We start from the raw sequence: 25996 nt of genomic DNA on the forward strand, positions 1-25996 counted from the left end.
TTGTTTGTTACCTTATGCACGACCAAAATAAAAAATTGTAAAAAAAATAAAAAAAAGAGAGTGAAATATTAAATTGCAGGGTGACTAACTAAAATGCATATGATAAAAGTTGATATGGCCTAGAGAGGGTCAAATACAGTAAGCATAATGAGGCATCGCTGCCAAATACAGTAAGCAGAATGAGGCATGTTATATATGACTGAAATAGGCGGAATTTGCGATACTAGTCAAATTTGCCATAACCGAATGACTGAACAAACACAATTATGGTTTTGTTGAAAAACCAACAGTTATAGAAGCCATGGCTGGGCTGGACGCGGCAGTGCCCCATGAGCTACTAATGAGGCAGCTGTTTACTAGAGTGAGGTAAAACAAATACTTGCGTGGGCCACACTAGGCCAAGACCAGCTTGTTTGGAGTTTAGGCAGTTTGTGTTGATGACCTTTGAACTGGAAGTAGATGGTTCTGTACTGAACCAGACAGTCTCATCATCCTGCAGCTTGTCAGGTAGGGTAGGGAAGGGGGAGTCTCTTTAAAAGGACCATAAGCCCCTCCCACAACTTCAGGCCAAGCCTTCCAATATATATATATATATATATATATATATATATACACACACACACACACACAGTTGTAATCAAATGTACTCAACCCCTATTAAAAAAAATAGATTTTTTGTCAAAATGTTAAGACTTTCAGCTGTTTGCAATGAACACATCAGACAAAAGCAATTAAAATAGCTCCACACAATGAATGCATCAGGTTGTTACCCCAAATTCAGCTGAAAATGCAACTTATAATTAAAATTATTATTCAACCCATTCATGGCAAGCATCTTTAGTACTTTAAAGGCACCCTTTGATGTTATAATCTGCTGCACATGAGTTGCATAGTCAGACACCAGCTTATTGCAGCTTTCCTGAGGAATCTTACCCCATTGCTAATGAGCAATGGACTACAGGTCAGTAATATTCTTGGATTTTATGTGCTGCAACCGCATTCTTCAAATCCCACCAGAGATTTTCTATGGGGTTCAAGTCAGGTGACTGTGATGGTCACTGTACAATTGTTCTTGTTCTGCAACTAAGCATTGAGATGTGCTTGGGATCATTGTCTTTTGGAGGGTCCAATAACGCCCAACTTCAGCTCCATCAAAGACGGCATGACGTTTTCTCCTAGAATTTCCTGCTACTTCAATTAATTAATCTCACCTTCCACATGCTTCAGGTTTTATGTGCCAGAGGATGGAAAGTAGTCCCAGACCATCACCAAGCCACCACCATTAATAACTGTAGACAGAGTGTCATTCCTCTTCCTCCAGACATACCACTGATCAGTTCGTCCAAAACATTTCAGTTTTGTTTGCTCCACAGAACAAAATCCCAACACATCTGTGGCTTATTTATATGATTTTGTGAGATTTAGATATGACTTTCCTTGTGCTTTTGGGTCTCTTCTCTTAACTTTGTGGACCATTTTTTTGACTTAGCCATATTTTGAACATGCCATCAAACAGGACACTCAACAAACCCTTACCAGTTCAGGCATTTCAAGTGTCCCAGCTCAGGCACACCTGGTGTAAATAATGAAGCTCTTGGTTAGTTGCATCAAGTGTGCTTGAGACAACACTTGTTTTGCATTTTTGTGCAGTTGAGGTAATCTATTCAGGGGGTTGAATCATTTTGAGACTGGATAAGTCATTATAAGCTGCATTTTCAGTTGTGTTGAGCTATTTCAATTGCTTTTGTTTGATTTGTTCATTGCAAACAGCTGGAAGTCTGAAAACTGAGATAGGTGAATTATTGGATGAATGAGGGGAGGGTAAGAGGCTCAGAGGTGAGCCAGAGAAAGCAAATTCACAACGTTTATGGTGAGTATATAAAAGTGTGTTACATACTTTTCAAACTTGTCTTGCTTTATTTTAGTTTCTATATTTGTGTAAAAGGATGTGTTTGAACATTTATAAAAATATCAAGTGATACATGTCCCTTTAAAGCTAAATTCAGAGCTCCACTATTTTTATCAATCATAAACATAACCATATACAAAGGGGGATGGGAGTGGGGGTGTCAGCATGTAAGCTGAACATATGATAATTATCTGTATATTAACACTTGCAATATTATTAGTTATGAAAATGTCTAATTTCTATATATGCAAGTTGAATTTTGTATTTATGTCTCCCAATTACTTAAGCAAGTCCATAACAAGTGTTAAGAAAAACATGTGCAATAAAAGACTGCTTTATATTCTTTGCATAGCGATAAGTTTTGTTTTCAAAGGTTGAGGATAGAGTGGCATGTAGTAGGGGTAGTCACATACAAAAAACTATTTAACATCTCTCCTAAACCCTCTGCAAATACGGTGAGGGCGTATTAAAGAGATACTTGTTCCAATTGTTCTAGCGACAGTAGTTCTAAATGTCTTTGTGACCCCTGCCTCAATTAAATAAACCGCAAATTGCAAATACTAGGAATAGCATATTTTTAAGAATATCCCATACACGCTGTAATCAACTTACCATTCTGGCTTAATGTCATAGAAACCATGATCAAATTGGTCATTCATATATTTTTCACATAAGAATCGTGATAGAGCAGGTGGCCCAGTAAGTTGGATCCAGTTTTGGAAACGAGTTATGAAACTTAAATCAAAAGGATATCCATCTCTTCCCAGGCGTCGGAACATGCAAACACCTCTTTTTGAGCTTAGATATACCTGAATGGCAAGTTAGAGACAGAAGAGTTATGAGCGAGTGACCAGATGGCAGTGACATTATCAATTTACTTTAACTTGCATGTAGGATCACTGAATGTGTACGTCAGTTGCTAGAAATGTCACAAAATAATTGTAAAAAGTAAAGTAACTCAAAACAGGTAGATAGCAACAAAACTATTTAAAAGTGAGATGAAAATTCTATATGTATTCACAACTGCTAACCTGAGTTTTATAATTAAACCTAACACCATCAAACAAGAGTCATTATAAGGTTTTGTGAAAGTGTAAGTGATTACAATAAAAACAATTCAGAGACTGGACATACTAGGGAGAAAGACAGAATAATAGGCTGCTGTGTGAGCAGCAGATAGAACATCAAACTATGTTTGTGGTTCCCAGAACCTCCTTGTACCTGTGAAGGACCAGGTGACCTGGCTACCTAAAATTAAGATGAACATGAGTCACAATGATCCCTCATAATCAGCTAACACAGCAGATAATGCAGTCAAGTTTTCATGTGAATGGTAAAATGGTTAAATAATTAAGGAAAAAGTCCCAGTCTTATTTGGAATTCATTATTATGGAGCTACCATGCTGGATGAAAAGCAGATGGTGGGAAATATGATGAGCATATCTGATGACCAGAAGGAGTGTAACTATGAATCACAGGGCCCTGGTGCAAGAATCATTACATTTACATTCTCACTGATACACATACACTGACATACACTCACTGACACACACACTCACTGACAGACACTGACAGACACACACTCTCACTGATAGACACTCACTGACAAGCACACAATCTCACTGACAAACACACACTAACTGAGACACACACACACACTATCACTGATTGGACACACACTTGCCGACAGACATGCATATACACTGACAAACACACACACTCACTGACAGATACATACCCGGCACCCATTCTGACCCACACAGAGCACCGCACATCGAGATGCGCCTTCCTCTGCCATGAGAGGTAAAACAGCAGGGAGGGGGGCCTAAATGTCTAAATATGTACACAGTTGGCGCTACTTTCACCTAGTGTGCCCGCTCTGTGAGGGAAGATACTTAGTACTGTTGTCTATTCTACCTCTACTTCTACTTGGGAAGAAGGGGTGTGGGGAGACATGGATGAAAGGCGTAAAGAGGTATGGAGGGGGAGAAATGAAAGGGGTAGGGGGTATGAATGGAATGGATGGAAAGGGTAGGGAGGTATGATGGGAGATATATGGATGAAAGGGGAAGGGAGATATGGATGGAAGAGGCAGGGACATATGTGGAGGAGATATATGAATGGAAGGGGTAGAGAGGTATGGATGGAGAGATAGGGAAGTATGGATGGAAGAGGGAGGGAGACATCGGGGAAGAGATATGAATTGAAGGGCCTGGGAGACCTAGGGAAGAGATATGGATGGAAGGGAGAAGGGAGACATAGGGAGGGAGATGGATGGTGTGGCAGACCTCTCTGTGTTTGGATTATTATTTAAAACCTTATTCGTCTGTTTGTTCGGTTATTTCCGGTTGTTCGTATGTTTTCTGTTTGCATTCACCCAAATACGAACAAGCTACCGAATGGCAGGCCACCCAGCAGGGAAGTGTGCTGCTCGTTAACCTTTCTGCCCGCATTAACATTGTGGTTAACCGCAGACACTTCCAACTCCCGAACGGTCTGCTGGGTGGTCGTTGTTCATGTTAACGAACACATGGCGGTGGCCATCTTTGACAGTCGAACGCCCAGCGGTGTTCGTCGACAAACTCATGGACACTGCTTCCCACAAACACCGCTGAAATCACTGACCCTCCGTCACTCTGTTCCAAATTCAGACGAACGTCGTGCCATACGGTAAATTGACAATGCACAAACGGAACTGTACCAGATAGTAGACCCATGGAGCTCCTTCGTTTAGTCGAACGCACAATGTACAAGACTTTAACTCCATGGCGATTAAACTATATGTATGGGATCTGAGCGTTGTTCGGTTATATTAAGCGCTCAGATCTAAGCTATCTGGGGATACGTTGAATGTGGGGGTTCCGTTCGATATATTTGGAAATATGTATTTTTGTGTGTTCTTACCAGTATTGTAAAATGGAGGATATTCTTTAGGTCTGGAGGTAATTGAGTTACTTCAAGCACTTAGCCCAATTATCTCCAGGATAGAGAGGAGGAGTTGTACTGTTCTTGTGGGAGTGTTTCTATACTGTAAATGCATGTGATTAGCTAATGTAAAAATTGTCTCAGTCTTCCACAAGGTCCCTATGGGAGTGTCCCTTGCTGGAAGACCTGCATAAAAGGCTGACATGTAGCCCCCATTAAACAGATCCTTCTTGACCCTCAATACAGAGCCTTGTCTCGTACTTGGGGGGATAATTTGTATGATACCTCTTTGGTGCTTAGGAGTGTTCGGTAGCTGACTTCACGTTCAGGAAAAAGAACAGCTTTGGCGGCATTAACCCCTTCCCTAATCGGGGTGCCGTTACAGATGGAAAGGGAGACATGGGAGTAGAGATATGGCAGAAATGGGGGAGGGAGACATGGGGTGGGACATGTGAATGGAATGGTGGAGAGACATGTCAGGGAGGAGAACAGAGCCATGGATGGAAAGGGGATAGTAATAGTTGAGTGTGCAGCTATACCTTACTCTGAATGGAGAATGCAGAAGACCGAGCAGAGCAGGGGGCATTAATACAGATCCTCGCTAAGGGCGCTACAGACCCTAGGCGCACCTCTGCTCACTGCCCATCTACAGCTCCCCCCAAGACACAGTATATATCAGCAGAGTAGGCACATGTCTTTCAGGTAAGCGGGTGACTATTCTGCCGTACTGAATATCCCACCTTGGATGGGGCCCTAAGGTGGCAAGCCGGCCAGCTCATTGGCCCCTCATGACAAGCAGAACATTGAGCGCCTGGCCGCACATGTAATTAAGCAAATGTAATGTATATGCACAGGTATGTACAAATAACACAAGAGTATGCATGAGGATAATTCATATATTTATACATTATTGAACTGAACTTAATAGGTATCATACATAAATTGTCCATTAATGCAAAACTGCAAAAATTTAAAAAATGAAAACAATGCATACAGTGAAGAAACTGCTGTATAAAATACACCCTGTTCCAAATTATTATGCAAATTCTATTTAAGTGTCACAAAGATTAAATATTTTGGATGACATTGTGTCTCAGGGCTCTTTTGATCACTGAAAACAATCTCGGACACCTGTGATAATTAGATCACCAGGTGAGCCCAATTTAAGGAAAAACTACTAAAGGAGGGTGTTCCACATTATTAAGCAGAACACAATTTTCATGCAATATGGGGAAGAAAAAGGATCTCTCTGCTGCCGGAAAGAGTGAAATAGTTCAATGCCTTGGATTAGGTATGAAAACATTAGATATTTCATTAAAAAAAAAAGCGTGATCATTGCACTATTAAGAGATATGTGGCTCATTCAGATAACAGACGGATTCATGCAGATAAAGGCACATTGAGGAAGATTTCTGCCAGATCCATGCATCGGATCAAGAGAGCAGCTGCTAAAATACCATTACATAGCAGCAAACAGATATTTGAAGCTGCTGGTGCCTCTGGAGTCCCACGGATATCAAGGTGTAGAGTCCTCCAGAGTCTTGCAACTGTGCATAAACCTTCTATTCGGCCACCACTAACCAATGCTCACAAGCAAAAACGGCTGCATTGGGCAGAAAAATACATGAAGACTAATTTCCAAACAGTCCTGTTCACTGATGAGTGCCGTGCAACCCTGGATGGTCCAGATGGATGGAGTAGTGGATGGTTGGTGGATGGCCACACTGTTCCAACAAGGCTGCGACGTCAGCAAGGCGTTGGTGGAGTCATGTCTGTGCCGGAATCATGGAAAGAGAGCTGGTCCGCCCCTTTAGGGTCCCCGAAGGTGTAAAGATGACCTTTGCAAAGTATGTGGAGTTTCTGACTGACCACTTTCTTCCCTGGTACAGATAGAAGAACTATGCTTTCTGTAGTAAAATCATCTTCATGCATGACAATGCACCATCTCATGCTGCAAAGAATACCTCTGCATCAATGGCTGCTATGGGGATAAAAGGAGAGAAAGTCATGCTGTGGCCTCCATCCTCCCCTGACCTCAATCCTATTGAGAACCTTTGGAGCATCCTCAAGCAAAAGATCTATGAGGGTGGGAGACAGTTTACATCCAAACAGCAGCTCTGGGAGGCTATTCTGACATCTTGCAAACAAATTCAAGCAGAAACAGTCCAAAAACTCACAAGTTCAATGGATGCAAGACTTGTGAAGCTGATGTCAAATAAGGGGTCCTATGTTAAAATATAACGTGACCTGTTAAAATGTTTAAAAAGTTAAAATGTTGTTATAAGTTTGATTAAAATAGCTTTTGATTTCAGTAAATATGCTGCAAACACAACAAATGACAATTCTCAGTTCTTTACAACCTATAAAGTGTTTTGAAACTTACTGTGCGTAATAATTTGGAACAGTGCATTGTAAGTTTGTTATGTTTAAAAAAATTACTGTTATCATTAGGTGGTTTGTTCAATAAACTTTGTAAAATAAAATTTGAATTGTACTCTTAATAGTTGATAACATGAGAATTATGCTGACTGTTATTTACATAAATTATTTAGGTAAATTAGAAAAATATAATTTGCATAATAATTTGGAACAGGGGGTAAAGCTTTGCCTAGTTGTTGTGACAGAGGGACACCATAACCACCCAATGTTTTGGCTCCACAGACATTTGTCAAGGCTTGCTATCCTCTTACACCAAAAAGGTCTGGAGGCAGGTGGTGGCTAAAATATGTAAATTATGATCTTTCTGTGTATGTAAGTGTTTGTATATGTGTGTATGTGTTATCTGTGTGCATATCTGTGTGTATATGTGTTATCTGTACATATGTGTGTATGTGTGTGCATATGTGTTATGTGTGTGTATGTGTGTGCATATGTGTTATCTGTGTGTGTCAGTGTGTATCTGTGTGTAGGAGTCATTGAGTGTGTGTATGAGTCTTTGTGTGTATCTGTGTGTGTTTCAGTGCATATCAAACACCAACTCTACATGCAAGCATATTGAAACACCAACTATACATACAAGCACATTTAAACATAAACACTAAACACAATTACACCATTGCAAATACATAGCAACATTACATACAAACATACAACAGCATCCAAATGCTAAATCTACACACAAATACATCCATGTCTAACACTCAAAACATGCTTACATTCAAGCACAAGCACTACTCTGAAATATAGCTCTGCCAGAATGAATACATGGTAGATCCCTTGCTGGAAACAGAGAACCACCATCCCAAATTGTTATCATAAAACTATTTTAATATCACTCAAGCAGTTTGGAAAATTTTGCATTCCTCAATTATATCTTCCAGAGGTCAAGTCTATTTGATTTAGATTTTAAGTGAATTTAATTAATTAAAAATTATAGATAACTGTTTCCAGCTGAATAGAGTAATGTAAGTAGTTTCAGCCTTAATTTTGTTAAAAAGTTCTTTAACTAATATTACAATATGTTGTATATTTGCTGTATATTTATCTTGCAAAATAGAGCAAGTCCTACCTGTGAGGCTTTGGTACAAAGTTCAGAAGCGAGATCAGCTCCGCTGTTACCCAGTCCTATAATCAACACTTTTTTACCATCAAATTCCATTGGTTCCTTGTATTCTCGACTATGTAGAATTTTCCCCTTAAACTTGTTGACATCTTTGAGAAAATAATATTTGAAATGAGTAACATTCAACAAAAAACTAGTACGATTACAGTGTGATGTGTCCTCTTGAGTAAGTATGGCACTGCAAAAGTAGTACCTATCCATAAAAGGGGTGTCACTACTTTAGTATTTAACTATTGCCCAATATCATTGTTCCCCGTATTGTCAAAAATGCGTCCACATGCAACTATGTGAATATTATCAAAAATCTAAATATCGGACCCCTGATCAATCAGGATTTTCATCCAAATCACTCAACTTCAACTGCCCACTTAAAAGTTTGCAACAACATCCAAATTGGCATGAAACAAGGAGACTTAACTGGAGCATTTTCCTTGATTTAGCAAAGATCTTTGACACAGTAGACCATGGCATTATTTAGCAAAAACTTAAAAACGTAGGCATTGGTGATCGTCTGCTAACCTGGTTTCGATCATATGTATCAGACCGATTGCAATATGTAGCCATTTCTGATAGCGCCTCCCTCCCTATTCCAGTCACGTGTAGTGTTCACCAAGGCTCCATACTCGGCCCCCTGCTATTCACATTATTTATAAATGATCTGCCTAACGTCTGCAAATCCTCAACTGTACACATGTATGTGGACGATACAGTAAACCACGCTAGTAAACCCAAGCTACCGTAGCTTGAGGCTGTGCTCCAAAACCAATTCACAGCGGTAGAAAAGTGGATAGTGGATAACGAACTCTTCCTAAACACTGAAAAAACCGTTACATTGATCTTTGGAACTCTACCTAAATAATGTAAACTACAAAATCAACAACTATGTATCAGAACAAATTCAAACAGCACACTGATAACAGTCTGCTCTTTTAAATTTGTAGGTATGTTACTAGACCCCAATCTATCCTTTGACATTAAAAAAATCTCTTCAAAACTTTACCCAACTTTATCCAAAACTAGGTGCCCTGTACAGAAACAAATCCTGTCTAAGTCCTGCAGTAAAGAAAAAGTGCAACAAATTCTATTGCCGATCATAAACTTAAAGGGACACTCCAGGCACCCAGACCACTTCTGCTCATTGGAGTGGTCTGGGTGCCAACTCCCACTACCCTTAACCCTGCAACTGTAATTATTGCAGTTTTTCATAAACTGCAATATTTACATTGCAGGGTTAACTCCACCTCTAGTGGCTGTCTATTAGACAGCCACTAGAGGTCACTTCCTGGGTTCTAGCACAGGTTTCCTGTGCTAGAGAGTCGCTGGACGTCCACACGCTGTGTGAGGACCTCCAGCGTCGCTCAAAACCCCATAGGAAAGCATTGAAATGATTTTTCAATGCTTTCCTATGGGGAGACGTAATGCGCATGCGCGGAATTTCCGCGCATGCGCATTAGGTCTCCTCGGCCGGTGAGCGAGATTAGTCTCGCCCACCGCCCGACGTAATCACTAGGAGGAGCGTCGCGGAGGCGGAGACAGCGGCGAGGGACATCGCCGCTGTCCCAGGTAAGTCACTGAAGGGGTTTTCACCCCTTCAGTAACCGGGGATTGGTGGGTGGGAGGGAGAGGGACCCTCCAGTGCCAGAAAAACGGATTGTTTTTCTGGCACTGGAGTTTCCCTTTAAAGGACCACTCTAGTGCCAGGAAAACATACTCGTTTTCCTGGCACTATAGTGCCCTGAGGGTGCCCCCACCCTCAGGGACCCCCTCCCGCCCGGCTCTGGAAAGGGGAAAAGGGGTAAAACGTACCTTTTTCCAGCGCTGGGCGGGGAAATCTCTGCCTCCGATCCTCCTCCGTTCCGCCCCGTCGGCTGAATGCGCACGCGCGGCAAGAGCTGCGCGCGCATTCAGTCGGTCGCATAGGAAAGCATTTGCAATGCTTTCCTATGGACGCTTGCGTGCTCTCACTGTGATTTTCACAGCGAGAATCACGCAAGCGCCTCTAGCGGCTGTCAATGAGACAGCCGCTAGAGGCTTTGGGGGAAGGCTTAACCCATTAATAAACATAGCAGTTTCTCTGAAACTGCTATGTTTATAAAAAAAATGGGTTAACCCTAGCTGGACCTGGCACCCAGACCACTTCATTAAGCTGAAGTGGTCTGGGTGCCTAGAGTGGTCCTTTAATAATAACTTAATATGTTATATAATTTATTCTGTGGCTTTGTACTAGAATACAAATACTTTACCCACCATTGTGACATGTTAAAAGAGGTAAACTGGCTATCGCTGGAATCCCGACACACTCTTCATATTTCCAGCCTTGTGCTTTTCTGGGAAGCTCTCCCCCTAGTTTCATAGTTACATAGCTGAAAAGAGACTTGCATCCATCAAGTTCAGCCTTCCTCACATTAGTTTTTTGCTGTTAATCCAAAAGAAGGCAAAAAAAAACAGTTTGAAGCACAATTTTGCAACAAGCTAGGAAAAAAATCCCTCTTGACCCCTACCTCAGTAGAATGTTCCCCCCAGCTGTTTCATCCTCCTATAACCTCCTATCCAGTACTAGCTCGATATTTAGCATACCGCAATACAAGACTCAGGTGGCTCGATCCTCATTTTCCTACAGAGCACAGCAATTATGGAATAACCTCAGTGACGCAGTCAAATCTTCATTCAATATCAAATCTTTTAAGATATCTATGGCAATGTACCTCAGCACAGAATGCACCTGTCATGGTTGAATATATGTATCACCTGTTATATGTTAAATATTTGTGTGTATGTATATATATATATATATATTTGTGCTCGGAATTTAAATACGTAATGGATAGTAACTGTGAGCAAAGTTGGTTGTGGTGTGCCGAAACCAACGTACGAGTGGGCCTGTAAATAAAAGAGGGCCCACCAAGGAGAATGTAATTATAACAGGGTGTAGGTGGGTGGGAGTTTAAGTAGGGGACTTACTCCTCCCACAAATTCAGGCCTCCACAAGTTCAGGCCTTTTAACTTGTGCTCGGAATTTAAATACGTAATGTATAGTAACTGTGAGCAAAGTTGGTTGTGGTGTGCCGAAACCAACGTACGAGTGGGCCTGTAAATAAAAGAGGGCAAAAGATAAACTCGAGAAATACACACTTTATTGCATTTTTTTTTACAAGACCAAGTTCCTGAAAGCTTGGCGAAGCTCTTTCTCCGGCTGTGGAATATATGCAGTATATATGGAGGATTTCCACCTTTTTGATGATATGGACCGGTGTGTTAGTGCTAGAGGCTGCAGAGGCGGCTCCTATACAGAAGGAGTGCCCGGAGAATGCAGTCGGGTTGTGTCCGAGCTTAGATAACAGAGTTCTGATATGAACCATCAATTTTGCTGTGGTTAACGCGTGCCCTTGTAGTGTTAAGAGCGGAGAGTCCGATAGGTGACCGTGCAGAGTGGACCGTAGGTGGTCTAGTACTTTTACCGGACACCAGGCATTATCAGTAGGGAAGAGAGGAATTATAGTAGGGTGTAGTGACCGGTTGGTTTTAGTTATAGGGATCGAAAGTAGGTAGTGATCCTCTATTTTTGTGAGATGTGATATTTTAAGGCTTAGCTTAATATCTCCTTGACAAATTACGGTGAACTCTCTAGGTCTGAGAAAACCGTAGAAAGCGAGATATATAGCAGATTTGATCACCGTATTTGTGCCGATGTCGAATGGGGCTGTGTCAAGGAGATTGATAAGTGACCTGAAGATAGGCCCATCTATAGGTAATCGAATGGAAGTGAGTGGAGGTGAAATCTTTGATATGCCTTTCAAAACCTTTTTGATGGGGTATGAAGACAGGAAAGGAGTGTTGTTAGGAAAATAGTTGAGGCTGTGGTGCTGGACCCCCGTGAGATAAAGTTTAATGGTGTTGTGAGATAGTTTAAGGTGTAGGTGTCAAAAAGAGGCAAAAGCCACCATGGTTTGAATAGAGAAGTCACCTTGTAAACCGAACTCTGCAGTGAATGTATTAAATATATTAAGTGCCCTATTGTAAGTGATAGCCGTGTTTGGTGATAATGCTTGATGAGTGAGTGATGTAGCGTGGTTCAAGAGTGTGCTTAATCCAGGATTAGTTTGTGGAACCGTGGTGTTTTGGATGGTTGTAGGTGAGCCGTTGGGAGTGCCTGAGAGAATGGCTGAAATTGAGAACGAGAAAACAAACTAAGTGAAACTGGCCGGATGCTGCCAACCAGGTCAGCTTGCGAATCAGCCGCATGATGGTCAGGGATGATGATCACCCTTTGTTAACGATTTCGCAAGCTGCCGAGTTATCTGAGTAGCATTTGACTGCCTTGCCAGACCAGAGATGACCCCAGGTGTTTGCGGCCGCCACAATGGGATAAATTTCAAAAAGTGCTGAGGTCTCTCTGAATCCTGGCAAGGCATCCGTATCAGTGGGCCAATGGCCCCTGAACCAGTGGTTCCCGAAAATGGCTGCAAAACCGGTATTGGCTGCTGCGTCTGTGTGGATGATGGGTGAAGAGGTGGAGAGAGGGGGAATAAACATGGGGATTCCATTCCAGTCCTTCAAAAACTTCCCCCACATAGCTAAGTCAGCCTTGGCGTGGGGGTCCAAAGAAACTGTGCCAGAGTCCGGAACTCCGTGCATCAGGCAAAGAAGTCTGGATATGAAAGATCTTCCCTGCGGAATGATGCGCATGGCGAAGTTCAGGGATCCGAGAAGGGACTGAAGTTCCTTCCTAGTGCAAACATCATTCCACAGGAACAAGTCTATCTCCCCTCTCAAACGTGCCAGTTTGTCGTGAGGGAGGCTAGTTCTGAGGTTAACCGAGTCCAGTTCTATCCCCAGAAAGGCAATTTAGTTGTGGGGCCTATAGTTTTCTCTGGGGACAAAGGGACTCCAAGTGTAGCAAATAGTGCAGTAGTGCTTTTGATTGCTGTGGGTGATGGTGACCCTGGCTCTATAAGTAAAAAGTCGTCGAGGTAGTGGATAACGGAGTGACACCTGGTGATGTTCAGAAGCAGCCAGCATAATGACTCTGCAAAAATAAAAACAGTTTGGGGCTGCTACGAGAACCGAAAGTGAGTCGTGTAGAGAAGTAGTATTTCCCACGCCATTTAATACTGTGTAAGTGCCAGAGTGAGGGGTGCATGGGTAGTAATTTAAAAGCGTTTGTAATGTCCGTTTTGTTAAGCCAGGGTCGGTTACCAGATGATATGATGGACTGTATGGCGTCGTCGATGGTTACGTATTGAAGTGAAAATCCGTCTGCTGGAATGAGTGCGTTTATGCTAGGAACAAAGAGGAGTGCGGTGCCAATAAATCAATAATTAGACGTTTTTTTATTAGAATATTTGTGAATAGCAATACCAATGGGGTTAGTGCGCCAGGAGGAGAATGGTGAAGAGGTGAAGGGGCCTATCATGAACCCGTTGGTGATCTCTGAGGCAATGAGGGTGTCTGTGGAGACTGGGTCTACACGTGCTGACTGGAGATTAGGGCATTCTAGTGTACCTGGGGGAATGGCTACTATACCCGTGAGAAAACCTTTAGTGAACCCTGTAGTGAGATAATCCACCAGATGCCTGCTAGGGTGAGACCTTAGATAAAAAAACAGGTTGTCGATGTTTATGTTGGTTAGTCATTTGTTTGGTGACAACCTGGCTGGGCACATGGTCTTTGTATGTGCCCTGAAACATATGGAGCAGATGTGCAATAATCTACAGGCGCTGAAACTGCAGGAGCCTGCGTTGAAGTTATTGCACACCTGCGCCTTCCCTAGAAAGGAGATGGACCTACCTAGCTTATCACGAAGACCACCCAATGACTTGTTGTAGGGGGTGAAAGTGGAGTGAGGTGTGAAAGTAGAGTGAGAGGTGGGGGTGGAGGTGGTGGGATCTGCTTCGACTGGACATAAGTCCGCCATGTGGGATGTCGAGTTGCATATGGCACAAGCCTGAGTCCAGCGAAGTGGCGACAGAACAGTTCTGTGTCCATCTGACCCCAGTTCATTTTAATATTGAACTGCTTCAGATGGGTCGCCGCCTTCGCTGACACTGACTTGTGGTAGTCATAGAAAGAGGAGCCCCTGTACTTGATGCCTATATCCACCACCTTGTGCAGATAAAGGTCTAATTCTTGTCTCCTGTGGGGGTACACCGTGCAAAAAACGTCTCGATATATCCCGAAGGCTATCACAAACTGGGGTATTGACAATTTTTTATTAAGCCTGGGGTCCCTTGTCTTGAGCACCACAGAAATGTCACCATAGTTGAAAGCCTTGTTCTCAAGAACATCCTGAGAGGCTATGAGCAGAGACACCAGACACACATCCTTCCCGTCTAGGATATCTTTCTTGATAGAGTCAGGGACGGAGTGTGCTGGTGACTCAAATGGTGTAATGGCTGTGCCTGGTGCTGGGGGGGGGGGATGGGAGGGCATGTTGGTATGTCGGGTACAGCCGTGATAGGGACTGGGACTACCGTGATAGGGGCTGGGACTACCGTGGTAGTACCTGGGGAGGAGATAGTGCTCTCCACCTTAGAAATCCTGTTATTGAGGGTCTGTAGATTGGCCAAGATCTCTGCCAAGGTATCCTGGTTGGCCGCGCTGTAGCTTGGTGGTTGTCCTTGAGAGCTAGTGCCTGGCCTAGGCTCGGGGGCTTGGTGGGTCAGTAGCCTATAAAGTTCAGCTTTCCTGGCTGTGGCCGGAAAGGGGATTCCCCTGAGCCTAAGTTCGGCCGTAATTTTGGGAATAGTCCATGCTCTCAAGGACGTGGGGGTTGAAAGAGTGAGTGATCCGCATGGAGACTCTGGTCTGACTGGCGTAAATGGTGTTTCTTCTGTCAGTTCTTCGGTTGTAATTTTTTCTTGGGACATTCTAAAAGGAATGATTATGTGAAATATATATTAGAAGGGGTGTAAGGTAAGTAGGCGGGGCATGTGGGGTGGTGTGTATGGAAGAACTGGACTGTAATGCTAGATGCCGAAGCGAAAAACTTAACTGTTGAATGTTTGGATAGGTGAGGCCCTGCTAATGCCGAGTGGCTGTGAGAGGCTCTACCTATGATTTGGCTTATGACGTAGTTGCCACAGACGTGGTGGCGGGATGTTGGCCTCTCGGTGACACTAGAGAGAAATCAAAACGTGTGGCCGTGACAGGTGAGGCCCTGACTAGCGCCCTGTAGTAGAGCATGCAAGGTTTATAACTATGATTTGGGCGTGGGGCCGTACCTCCGTGTTGAGGTGGGGATGGGATTGAAGGCCTCGCTGGGACGGATTTCCTGATAGGGTGAGCTAAGGCATTACCCTAGACCCTGTAGCCAGTTCGATAGTAATTTTTTTAAGGATAAGTGGGAGGACCGGAGTGTTGTGTAAATACTAACCTTGACTTCTTGCGAATGGTATCTGGAACCTTTTGGTAGTAATAAGTGTGGTAAGTCTTGTATTATGTTGTCCTTGTTCCGGAATCCTGAGGATTTAAGACAGATGTAGACGTATTTATGCGTATCGTGGTGACGTATGGTTTGAATTGGGAGTTGGTTTGTAGGGGGCGCAACGTGAGATCCTGCATTGAGGGATATGTGTGACCGGGATGAGTAAGATATTTGTGAGAAGGCTGGAGGAGGCCTTGGGGTCGTGCATGGACGTATTTGGTTATAGACGTAAGTACCTGAAGGTATGGCTGAGTACCGGGTCAGGTTTTGGTGTTTTCTGGAGCCTGATGGCTGTATGAACGTATGTCTAAGTAGAAATAATAGTAAAGAATTAACGTACCGTGGGCGTAAGCCTGTGAACAAGTAGTAATGAACTTGAGACCGTGTTAGGTTTTATATGAGGTGTAGAACCAAACGAGTCGTGAACTATACCTTGGTTTGTTGTACAAAAATTACGTTATGCGCAACAGGTTAACTGTGTTGAACCGAGGGAAAGCCTGAATAATACTGGAGCTAAGGGTTAACCGAAGAAAATTCCATAGTTAGTGACAGATGTGAAGGTAAGTAATAAAACCAATATGTAAACTTTAGGCCTATGACTTTATGGTACAAAGTGAAAAATACCGTACCTGTTCCTGTAATAAAAAGACTTTGAATAACAACTTTAGCGCAGAAAAAGCGAGAAACCGCTGCAATCTGTAAATCCAAAATATGTGACAGCGTGATTATATGAGAAGTGAATAGTACAGATATTGGTATGCCGGGTATTTGTTTATATAAAGTATTATTTGTATATGTGACGTATGGCAGTCTGTATCATGATGAATAAAGATGAGGTATTATTAGTTAAATATGTGTATAGGAACCGTATGTTTCATAATAATAGTGGATATTTAAAAGTAGTAAAATTAAATGGTTAACATAGATAGAAGATCACAAGGCTGGTATACAAACAAGTAAAATATATAACCCCAAACTGACGGTAGGTATCTGTAATAATATGACCGAACAGGGAATATATGGAAAAGATATAAGAATTGCATGTATTAGAACTTAGTATTACCTATAGCCTATTGAATAAGATCTAACCGAATATGGGTTAGAGCATGGAGTTCGTGGTTTAACCGTCCGAAATTGTTTGGTCCTAGGTGACCGACCGGGAAAAAGGGGATGCCAGTAATAATATTAGTGTATATTATGTTTCCTATTTGAAATCGGCAGTTTCCGTACGAATGAGTAAATGATGTGAAACTAGTGCCGTGCGCTCGTCCGTTTGCCGCGAACGCAGAAATTGTTTAAGTGAGCGTGTAGTAGTATGCATATGATAGAGGGAGCCTACCCCTACGTTTTTAGGCCCGGAACGGCGGGAAATAGCGGGACGCTATTTCCTTCGCCTTACTTACACGAACGTGCCGGTCTCGAGACCGGAAGTCGGGTACCTCGACCGGAAACCGCGTGGAAGGCCTCAAACGGACAGAGTACTGCACAGGACATCTGACTGCTGGAACAGGAAAAAATTCTGGCGGGAAGCTGGACAGGAAGTGCTGGTTGCTATGGGGACAAGACAATCAGCTGAACGGCAGAGGTGAGTAGGGGCTGGGAGTTTAAGTAGGGGACTTACTCCTCCCACAAATTCAGGCCTCCACAAGTTCAGGCCTTTTAACATATATATATATATATATATATATATATATTGTTTGTATATTGCATTTTTTGTAATCTAGTATCCTATTGTAACAATGCAATGTTTTGTGGACCGAGGACATACTTGAAAATGAAAGAAATCTCAATGTATCCATCCTGTTAAAATATTTTATAAATAAATAATATTTGGACTAAATCTCTCTCTCTCTCCTATTTCCACCCTAATGTCCCTCATTTCTAGAGAGCTTCAATATTTGGAGTACAAACGCGTTGCGTTTTACCGGTATATGTCTATGTATATGTCTTTGGACATTTGGAATCTTGGAAATGTGTTTTGCTTTTATTTATTTATTTTTTTACATTATTATTTTACCTCTTATTTAGGTCATCTATTGAAGTGAAGCTAGCTACATTAAACATTGAAATTCAGCATAAACTAATAATAGGCTGCACTAAAAACACCTTAGCATGCATAAATGAAAAATCATGATCATTAGAGGTCAAATGAAGTTCTACCTGGGAAAGAGTCCAGTGGCAACAACGGGTAAACATATTGGCCACTGCATACGGTAACTGCATCGAAGACAGTTGTTGCTTTTTCTCCATCATTCTCAGTTGTAACAACCCATTGTCCATTTGAGTCGAAATCTGAATGTTTCTGCACTTGGCAAACTGTTGTCTGCACAACATAGAAAATCATGGTTTGAGTCGAGAACATTTTATGAGAAAAGCAGCCAATATGTCTGCTTTTACTTCCAGAGCTGGAAAACATTCTACCACATTTATCCAAGATAAGAAATCCCCTTCATTTGACATCAAGGCATGTAAGCTGATTTGGAAATATAAAGAAAGCAGCTTTCAATACGAACTGCAAGGTTATTAAAAAACAAATAAATACATGGAATAGTGGCACTGTCCCTTACCTGGTTTGCTTCTAAGGAAGAGATGCAGCATGAAACTAGTAATTAATTTTGCTACGGGAGCACCCATCTATAAGTTAAACTTTTTTTCTGATGATACTCTCAAGTCTCTAACCCTTAAAGGAACAATTTAGTGTTAGAAATCAAATATGTATTACTAAGACATAAAGTGTCCCTCTGTCTCTATGGCTCCCACCATCCATGAAAGGGATAAAAAAAAAAACTTTAATTCACCTACTTGATTCCAGCGGTGCTGGGTCGCGCTCCTCCTCCACAAACATCAGCCAATGGGGGAACACCGTGTGCACATTAGGCCTTCTCCATAGGAAAGCATTGAATTCATGCTTTCCTGTGGGTTTAGCTTGATGCTGGTTGTCCTCAATCAAAGCGTGTAGACATCCAACATGGTTTCATGGAGTCCACAAAACTTTAGGAATCCACTGGTGGACATCCATTAGAGCATTTTTTTGCACTGTTTTATATTTTCTATTTAAGGTCTCCATTCCAAAGAATATCATGGAAAGAGAGCAAAATGCATCTGTTACTTATAAACCAGATTTGAAACAGTAGGACATACAATTAGAGCAAACATGCAATTTATACAGAGACTGCAGTAATAAACTTATCAAAACTTTATTTTGAATTAAATAGTTTTGCTCTGATATCTAAAATCGTATTCCTTTTTTCTTTTCTTTAGAATGTTATCTAAACTATGTATAATCTAACTCACCTTAAACTTTATATATTTCAACAACTGAAAGTGTTCGGCATATAACTTGCAATATTCTAGATATTTGGCATTTGGGAGGAAGTTAGGAAAGTTTTCAGGCATTGGAAAATCACTGAAGCAAAACGTTTCCTTGGAAATATTGCTGACCAGAGATTTGTAGATACTTGGACAACCATCTTCCACATGTTTCTGAAATAGAAATTACACTGCTTTTGGTAAACCTTAAACATCAGTTCTGAATGATTGATCAATTATGAATTATACAACAAACATACAAACATTTCACATGATTGAATTATAACACATAATCATTAATTAAAGGAACACTATAGGGTCAGGAACACAAACAAGTATACCTAACCCTATAGTGTTAAAAGCACACTTTAGTTGGATTGCCTCTCCCCCCCTCCCATAGCCCCCTTAGAAAAAGTGAAAAACTCACCTTTTTTCCAGCATGGCGCAGGTCCGCCCACACTGTCTCACTTCTTGGTGACTTCATTGGAATTGCTGATTTTTAGCCAATCTAATGCTTTCTCATAGGGAGGATTCCTTAGGGGGAATGTAAACACTGACTTTTCTCTGAAAAGGCAGTGTTTGCATGAAAATACCTGAAAGCAATGATTATACTCACCAGAAGAACTACATTAAACTGAGTGGCAAAAATAACCTCACCACTGGGTTTTGGAGAGGCCTGCTTGCCAGCCTCTTGCCCTGTGACTATGGCCCCTGAGGTGTATTACCATTTAAAAACACTAATTGTGCATATTGGGGTTTAAAGCACTGTTTCTGCCCCTTGGACTTTTAACTGGAACAGTTTCAAACATGTGGCGGTGGCAATCTTAAATTGTCCAGCAGTGTTTTGTCGTTGAGTGTATGGAACTGTTTTGCACATGGGACCATGTGCACGGTGGGGCAAAAATAAGACTTTCAAGAAATTCCTGAACCCCTGAACCGATATGGGTGATTTTTGGATATGTTGTCCACCCAGATCGGGGCTATCAGGGGATGTGTTGTATTTTGGGGTACTTTTTGTGGTTTGTAAAAATTTATTTTTTTTCTGCTTAGAGTTAATTGAGTTAGCCCATTGTCTTTGTTAATTGTATCACACGCAGAGGGGAGGGTTTGTGTACATTATCTGGGTCTAACTGTACAAGACTTTTTTGATTGGTTTTGTGACTTAGTGTCCTGTGCTCCACAAGGTCCACGTGGGTGGTAACCTTGTGGGGAAAACCGATGAGTTCCTGTTTTACCCTCAACATAGAGCCTCATCTCATGTGTGGGGGAAAAGGCTGCATCTCCCCGGGGGGATTGCTATACTCTGTATACTCCCCTGGGCTATAAACACTAAGCTCTTTTAAGAGCTTGTTCCTTCTAATCTCTCTTGGAGGAGAGGTTCACCCACTGGAACCTGAAGCCTTGTCGTAGGTCCTGGGTGGGTAGAGGATGGCGAGTTCCCAGCCAAACTGCGGCGGTTCGTGGGATCTGCAGTGCTTCTGGTGCGGTGCTGATGATCCTTGGTAAGAACTAGGGGCAACGATGGACGGAGGGTCCGTCACAAGCTGTAGTTGTACTGGTGACTATAGTGTCCCTTTAAGAATTCCAATTCATATTGGAAATTAATCAGACACTTGATTTAATGTGTTTCTTTCGGTATAAAAACTCAACTTACAGGACAACTGTCATATTTTCACTTTTTTAAACATTTATTACTCTAATTGAACCTCAATATTTATTTATTATGTATATAAACTTTTGAGAAAATTTCACTTTTTTTGTCTTATTGAGCAGCCAGTATAGTCGGGTCAGACTATACTATTATTAGGTTGAGCAGCAGTTGTTCAGATAACAGCAGAGTCTAAACCCAACATGGCTGATCAGCCTGAAATAACAGTTATTTCTTTTTTTTTGTTCTTTTTTTTAAAAACCATTAAATGGACTCTCCAGTGCCAGGAAAACAAACCGTTTTCCTGGCACTGCAGGTCCCCTCTCCCTTCCACCTCCGATCCCAGGTTGCTGAGGGGTTTAAAACCCCTTCAATAACTTACCTGTATCCAGCGCCGATGTCCCACGGCACTGGATCCGGCTCCGCCAACTCTCCTCCCCTGCCGACGTCAGCTGGCGGGGGAGACCTAATGTGCATGCGCGGCAATTGCCGCGCACACTTTACACCGCCTCATAGGAAATAATTATTCAATGATTTCCTATGGGGATTCCGGCGACGCTGGAGGTCCTCATGCATTGCGTGAGGACGTCCAGCATCTCTTAAAACACTAAAAGTGTTTTAAGAACCCGAAAGCTTCTCTAGTGGCTGTCTCATAGACAGCCACTAGAGGAGGACTTAACCATGTTAGGCAATTAGTGCAGTTTATGAAAAACTGCAATAATTACACTTGCAGGGTTAAGGGTAGTGGGAGTTGGCACCCAGACCACTCCAATGGGCAGGAGTGGTCTGGGTGCCTGGAGTGTCCCTTTAAGTTTCATAAAATGTAATAACAAAATATTAAAAATGACAAATGAAAATTTGAAGATTACTGTCATTTAAAGTGACACACTAAGTAGGGGTCATTGTAAAGGTTATGGTAATAGTTTTTGTGTTATATGTCTATGGGTACAATCCACTATTTGTTTGTTTGTTTGTTTGTTTTGTATTATTTTTGGTAAACCATTTTAAACCTTTTGACTATTCTAATTAGTTTAAAATTAACCATTTATAATACATACTGTGTCCAACCAACAGTTTTTTTCACTCAGCTGTCCATTTTGAAATAAAATCAACTGACTTGAGTTTTATTGATTTACATTTTACACCAACCATAAAACATTGGTTTTGGTTGACGTAAAATGTCTGTGGTGTTCACTCCCTAACACACACAAAAAAAATGCTTTGACCCTTTTCTGTAGAAAGAGGGAGGTCATGGAGGATGGACTGCGAGGAGGACCGGGATGGCACGAGCTGTGCCACCATTGTTTGTGTGGTACAAACACACTGTACATGCTGGTGTCAGATTGCAATTTTGCACAGAATTGATATTACCCAGAACTTTGCTCCGGGTTCGCTAATAATGCTGCTGCTTTAGGTAGAGTTACACCGCAGGCAGCTAAGGGTTAAATCTCTGTATGTGCAGTGTTTCATAGCAAAATTCTGCACATAGAGATTCCTGCAACCCAGGCCACTTAAAATCACTGAAGTTGTCATGGTGCTTGGAATAAGCCTTTCATTTTGCTATTATGCTACTTTTACATTAATTCACATTATGTATGTATTCAAGGGCAATGTAAAAAAGTTGCTGATAGCTGGGTAAAATCATTTGATATTTATCATAAAATTGAGTTGATATTAGGAATGAGCTTTTCCATTTTAAATATACAGGAAAGTTAAGGTGCAAAATAACCTGCCAAAAAAACTGCCATGATTTATGAAAAGAAGAGATATACTATGTTATTATGTTATGTTACATAAATTAATCTTATGCAACACTGATTCAGAAAAAAAAGCTCTCTGCTTATTTTCATGACTTTTTCACCCCTAATCTTTAATTTACTCACGCACTATGTGACTTTGAATCTATATAACTAATGAAAGGATCTCACTGTAGGAATAAATCTAACTTTTCTAAGTAAGATGCTCCCTGTAGCAATCTACTTAACATTATTCTTTAATATCAAAGATATATACATACATTTATTAGGGGGAAATATTGCCATCTCAATGTTCGGGAGACTTTAGAACCACTTGTCAGTCTCATGGTTCATCAGGATGTCTGCAGAGCACATACTATTATTTTGCCTTAATTCACAGTTCACTCTTACATAATGTATGTATGTATGTATATATTTCCCTGGCCCTATCCATGGTAGCAATACTGTGGGGCACAATCACACCCCTTAACCCACTGGATGGTTAATAGGCTCCAATTTAATTAATCTAACCCCATTCCATGGTTCAATTAGTCTTTTTGCAGTACACTGACCCTAAGTAATGTAAAAAAACATGTACACACTTAAATTATAACACATAATCATTAAAGGAACACTATAGGGTCAGGAACACAAACATCTATTCCTAATAAAGCATGTTTTACATTGCTATATTAGGGCTAACTTGGGGGGGGGAGGGGGAGGGGAACCATAACCCTTTTACTTTCTGCCTTCTTAGGTACGATATTAAAAATAAAGAGTTAATTTGCAGAGGCTTAATAAATATATTATATTTTGTTTTTAAGGCTATCCTAACTATAAGATAAGGCCAGGTACTATTGAACGTATTTAGAAAATGAGGCAGACTAGATGGGCCGAATGGTTCTTATGTGCCGTCATATGCCACCTGCTGTCTATGTTTCTATGTTTATTTTTTCATATTATCTCAACTTAGAAAACTGAGTAACTATTGAAATGAGAAGATCAGAGATAATCATATTCTATATTGGACAATCATCTGCTTTTTCTGGTGTAAATTGTTATACAATTTGTGTTTTGTGGGATAAGTACAGCTGATAATATCTGTCAAACCATTTGAGCATCATTGACATTGACTATTAGGCATGTTGGTCACCTCCTCTGTTTCCCGACTTAGCAAAAAAGTGAAGTCAGATGTCGAGTAATCACTGGTAAAACCACATATTGAATATGCTGTGCAATTTTGAGCACAGGTTATAAAGAAGGATATTATGGCGCTAGAAAAAGTGCAGAGTAGGGCTAGAAATTCAATAAAAGGAATGGAACATATCAGCTACGAAGAAATGTTAATACATTTAAACCTCTTTAGTTAACAAAAATGTCGCCTGAGAGGGGATATGATAACATTATACAAATATATTCGGGGCCAATACAAACCATTGTGTGGAAATCTATTCACAAACCAGACTTTACATAGGACGTGAGGTCATGCGTTTAGAAAGAAGATTTTGTCTAAGGCAAAGGAAAGGTTTTTTTTTTACTGTAAGAACGATAAGGATGTGGAATTATTTGCCTGAAGAGCTGGTTTTTATCAGAGTCCATACAGATGTTCAAACAGCAACTAGAAGCATACTTGCAAAAACAGAATATTCAAGGATATAATTTTTCAATGTAGGGTAATAGCTGCTTGATCCAAGGATAAATCGGACTGTCATTCTGGAGTCAAGAAGGAATTTTTTCCTAGTTTGTTGCAAAATTGGAAGTGCTTCAGACTGGGCTGTTTGCCTTCTTTTGGATCAACAGCAGAAAACAAATGTGAAGAAGGCTGTACTTGATGGATGCAAGTCTGTTTTCAGTTATTCAGTTATGTAACCATGTAACTATGTGATTATGTAACCAAGTTATGTAACCATGTAACTATGTGATTATGTAACTATGTTGATGTAAGCAATCATTATTTGTCTGAGAGTTTCAACTGAGCATCTTCTGCCAATTAATTTATTAAATTAGTTCTTGTTTTAAAGAAACTTACAGTCAACTTCTCCAGCGGGAGAAGAACAGGACCTGTTCGGGCACTAGGCTTGACTTAGATAAGTGTCAAACTGAGCTAAACTGGTTCAGCAGTCGGTGCTGAACAGCACAAGGCACCATAATCATGACTGGCACCACAATCACTACAGTGGGCTATAATGGTTATGGAGGTTGGTGTGTCCTGTTAAGGGATCCCGGATTGTAAAACCATATCAAGTAATTGTCTATAAGTGTTTTTGCTACCTCCACAAATTTTCTTTCAAATTATAGAACTCACTTTGATTTTTTGCCAGTTTACACTTTAGTGAGTAACTTTGCAAGCTGTAGCAAACTTACCAGAATTTTGTTCAAATATAAATAGTTTCCTTTTTAAATTAAGGACACCTACTGTGAAATTCCACAGGCCTCCAATGTCATTTCTTCTTTCAAAGCATGTGGGCTCCAAACCTTCTTCCAAACAGCTTTTAATTCCAGTTAAACCACTGACACCAGCTCCAATAATTGCCACACGCTTCTTAACCATCGCAACAAATGAAAGTTACAATAGGTTTTAGTATATTTTGCTGTAAATGATGCTTGTCTGCGGGGGGCCACACAAATGCTGAAAGAACTGCAAATTGAGAAGATAAGTCAAAACTATGCATTCAATACAAACATAAATAATTGTGTTATAAAAGCATAAAAAATTGATAACAGCACTTTATGGAAAAATTAAAGAAATAAAATGAGTGTGTTCATGGTTAAACAAACAGAGTAAACTTATTTTAAGCTATGCATATCTACTATAAGATAAGGATTCCATTATAGTTTATACAGGTGATTAAATACATATTATACATGATGTGTACTGATTTACGTTGAAAATGTAGATTTGCAAATGTTGAGTTTAAAAATCCATGTGTTGTAATAATGGCAGTATTGTGGCATCAATATAGCTCTATTTATGATATCAGAAGTTAGCACAGCATTGCTGAACATTACAGCATCTAAAATTGTAAAATAGTTTGATAAGGTAGAGTATTCTGTACTATAGGATTTGGGGTATTTAGGGGTTAGAGGCACCTAGTTTTAAGGCAGCTTAGAGTTTATGAGGATTTTGGATTGCTTTAAACTGCAACTTTTTGATTCTCTAGCAAGTGAAACCTAACCTAATCTCTCTAACTCAATTAGCCATGGTACTAAGGATTATATAATCTCACCCTTTCATTAAATTATTACATCATTATAGATGACATTGTGATAAATGTCACTGTTTGCAGTTTATGCAATTCAACTCAACTCATTTGCAAAACAATTCAAAGTCAGCTATACTTCAATTTCATCAAATTGGACTAAAATTTGAAATTCACGAAGAATTCACTTTGAAATCCTAACAATTCCAATTTTAGTTATAAATAAAGTGTTCATTTTGCAAACTTCAGACTCTTTATCAAGACATTAAACCACAGCCCAAAAT

At 40.8% G+C, this 25996-nt stretch overlaps 1 protein-coding gene across 1 annotated transcript in view; it reads right to left on the reverse strand.

Moving 5' to 3' along the window:
- Positions 1 to 25063, reverse strand: part of LOC134568699 (dimethylaniline monooxygenase [N-oxide-forming] 2-like) — a 56105-nt gene extending 31042 nt beyond the window's left edge. The window contains exons 1-5 of the mRNA XM_063427351.1: positions 24929 to 25063; positions 19114 to 19302; positions 17980 to 18142; positions 8343 to 8485; positions 2522 to 2718 (exon numbers count right to left, since the gene is read on the reverse strand). Of these exons, the coding sequence (XP_063283421.1) occupies positions 2522 to 2718; positions 8343 to 8485; positions 17980 to 18142; positions 19114 to 19302; positions 24929 to 25063 (827 nt within the window). The remainder of the gene's footprint in view (positions 1 to 2521; positions 2719 to 8342; positions 8486 to 17979; positions 18143 to 19113; positions 19303 to 24928) is intronic.
- Positions 25064 to 25996: the final 933 nt, after the last annotated feature.

This window comes from Pelobates fuscus, chromosome 7, assembly GCF_036172605.1.
Source record: "Pelobates fuscus isolate aPelFus1 chromosome 7, aPelFus1.pri, whole genome shotgun sequence".
NCBI classification, from domain to species: Eukaryota; Metazoa; Chordata; class Amphibia; order Anura; family Pelobatidae; genus Pelobates; species Pelobates fuscus.